A 1,851-nucleotide genomic window follows, 5' to 3' on the forward strand; every position below is an offset into this window, starting at 1 on the left:
TTGTACAACCGATAATAACTTATTATATGCAGACTGTATTCTATGCTATAAGAACTCTTTAAGAAGTAAAGCCAGTTTTACGATTTTTGAGTCCAAATAATTTTTTGTGATACCAGATAGCGACTTCTGCGTAATAATCACCCAGTATGACTCAAGAATATGTTGAAGCCTTGTCAGGGCAAATTGATGAGAAATTACTAAAAAATTTAATCAAAATCTGTAAAATGAATCGACTCCGCGTAGGTGTTTATAATTTGAAGAATACGGTAGTGAAGGAATTTATTATTTATAAGGTTATGGTGCAATAAATAATGATATAATAAGAAATTCTTTAAGACTTATTTGCAAACAAAACATGACTGTATCAAGCTACTATTAAACTTTAGGTAAATGATTACTTGGACGTGATTTTCGATTCAAGAATCATTTTATAATATTCAATATTATAAGCAAAAATATCTAATTGCAACTTTAAAGAATTTAATTATTATGAACTTGCTTATTATCAATGACCTCCAATTAAATATGCTGTTCAATAAGGTAAACGAGTGATCGAAAAAATTAAGTTTTAGTCGGTCCCTCGAGAGCTCAAATTTTTTTCCTTTGCGTCATCTATTAGATTTCAGTTTAAATACGGTATTACAGGGGCAGTTTGCAAAATGACCGACTTTGCATACGGTCACGTTCATATATACTAGCAGATTATATAACTTTTGGTATTTAAAATATTTAGCTGACTTGTGACTATGCCGTCGCAATTTGACTTTCTGCAGATACATGTTACTTAATAAAGAGTAATTTTTAGCCCAAGACCATTTCTGATATTGGATACCCATAATTATTGTGTCCTCTGTAGCTTTATCGCTAGCAGCTAACCAGCTTTTTAAATAATGCATTTTTTTCATGGCATATTCTGGATAGGATTGCCCTTCCTTTTTTCTTAATCCAAAGAATTTCTTCGCATATGTATCAGGAGAAATTATATATGCTTGAAGTAAGGTTTCTTTAACAAACTCGAAATCTTCTTGTTCATTAAGAGTTAAATCTCTGTAGGCTTCAAGCGCTGGACCAATTAATACGGGCCCCCACACGTGCACCCCACTCTTCTTTTGGCCATCGATTTACCGTTGCCGTTTTCTCAAAAATGGCAAGCCAGGCATCAAGCTCCTCGTCCTCTGTGAGCCTTGGTACCTTAATTTCTTTCGGCCTCCGATGACCTTGGTTCTATGCCAAATACTGCTGCGTGACGACCAATTGTCTAAGGAGTTCCTCGAGGGTTCGTCTTTCTCTAAGCGACCCTTCTGGTTCATGTGAATCAGATTGAGGAATTTCTCCTCCGACAGCCCCTTCGGCGTCTTCTTGTTCCTTTTTGCGATTTTCCTAATCAATATTGCTGGTTTAGAGTTTCCAACATTAATTCCTAAACGTTTCGCAACTGTCTTCAATTCATCAACTGATAGGTTTTCAAATTCTTCGAACCTTCTATCTTCCTCATCAGTATTTGCATGAATTGTACTGGAGCGTGGCGTAGCTTCAGTCATCTTCAAATTGTTCTTTTTCGAACGTCAACTTTTGTAATTTCTCTTTCATAAAGTTTTCTTCTAGGCACTGGGTTTTCTTCGAATCCCACCGCTGCCACCAATTGTCACAAACCGGAATTGTTTGTGGTAAGGAAACGCAAGATAAAAGTCCTTAAGCAAGCTTATGACTTAAACGCCCTTCTATTTTACGTAAAGACGACTTACGAACTGGAGAACTACAACAACTAGAGCCTTTTGCGCAGCGCACTTACTTTTATAAGGCTCGATGATAATCGAACATAACAATAACAAAAATAACTTCGATACCTCA

The 1,851-nt window shown here is 35.9% G+C and overlaps 1 protein-coding gene across 1 annotated transcript; it reads right to left on the reverse strand.

Annotated features, from left to right (window-relative positions):
- Nucleotides 1–1,121: 1,121 nt before the first annotated feature.
- On the reverse strand, nucleotides 1,122–1,541 carry TRIADDRAFT_62780 (uncharacterized protein; the record flags this gene model as incomplete). The annotated part of the gene is made up of 1 exon (XM_002118733.1): nucleotides 1,122–1,541. One exon carries the CDS (start codon nucleotides 1,539–1,541, stop codon nucleotides 1,122–1,124), a length of 420 nt encoding a protein of 139 aa, XP_002118769.1.
- Between the last annotated feature and the right edge of the window lie 310 nt (nucleotides 1,542–1,851).

This window comes from Trichoplax adhaerens, genomic scaffold (assembly GCF_000150275.1).
Source record: "Trichoplax adhaerens TRIADscaffold_802 genomic scaffold, whole genome shotgun sequence".
Classification (NCBI taxonomy): Eukaryota; Metazoa; Placozoa; class Uniplacotomia; order Trichoplacea; family Trichoplacidae; genus Trichoplax; species Trichoplax adhaerens.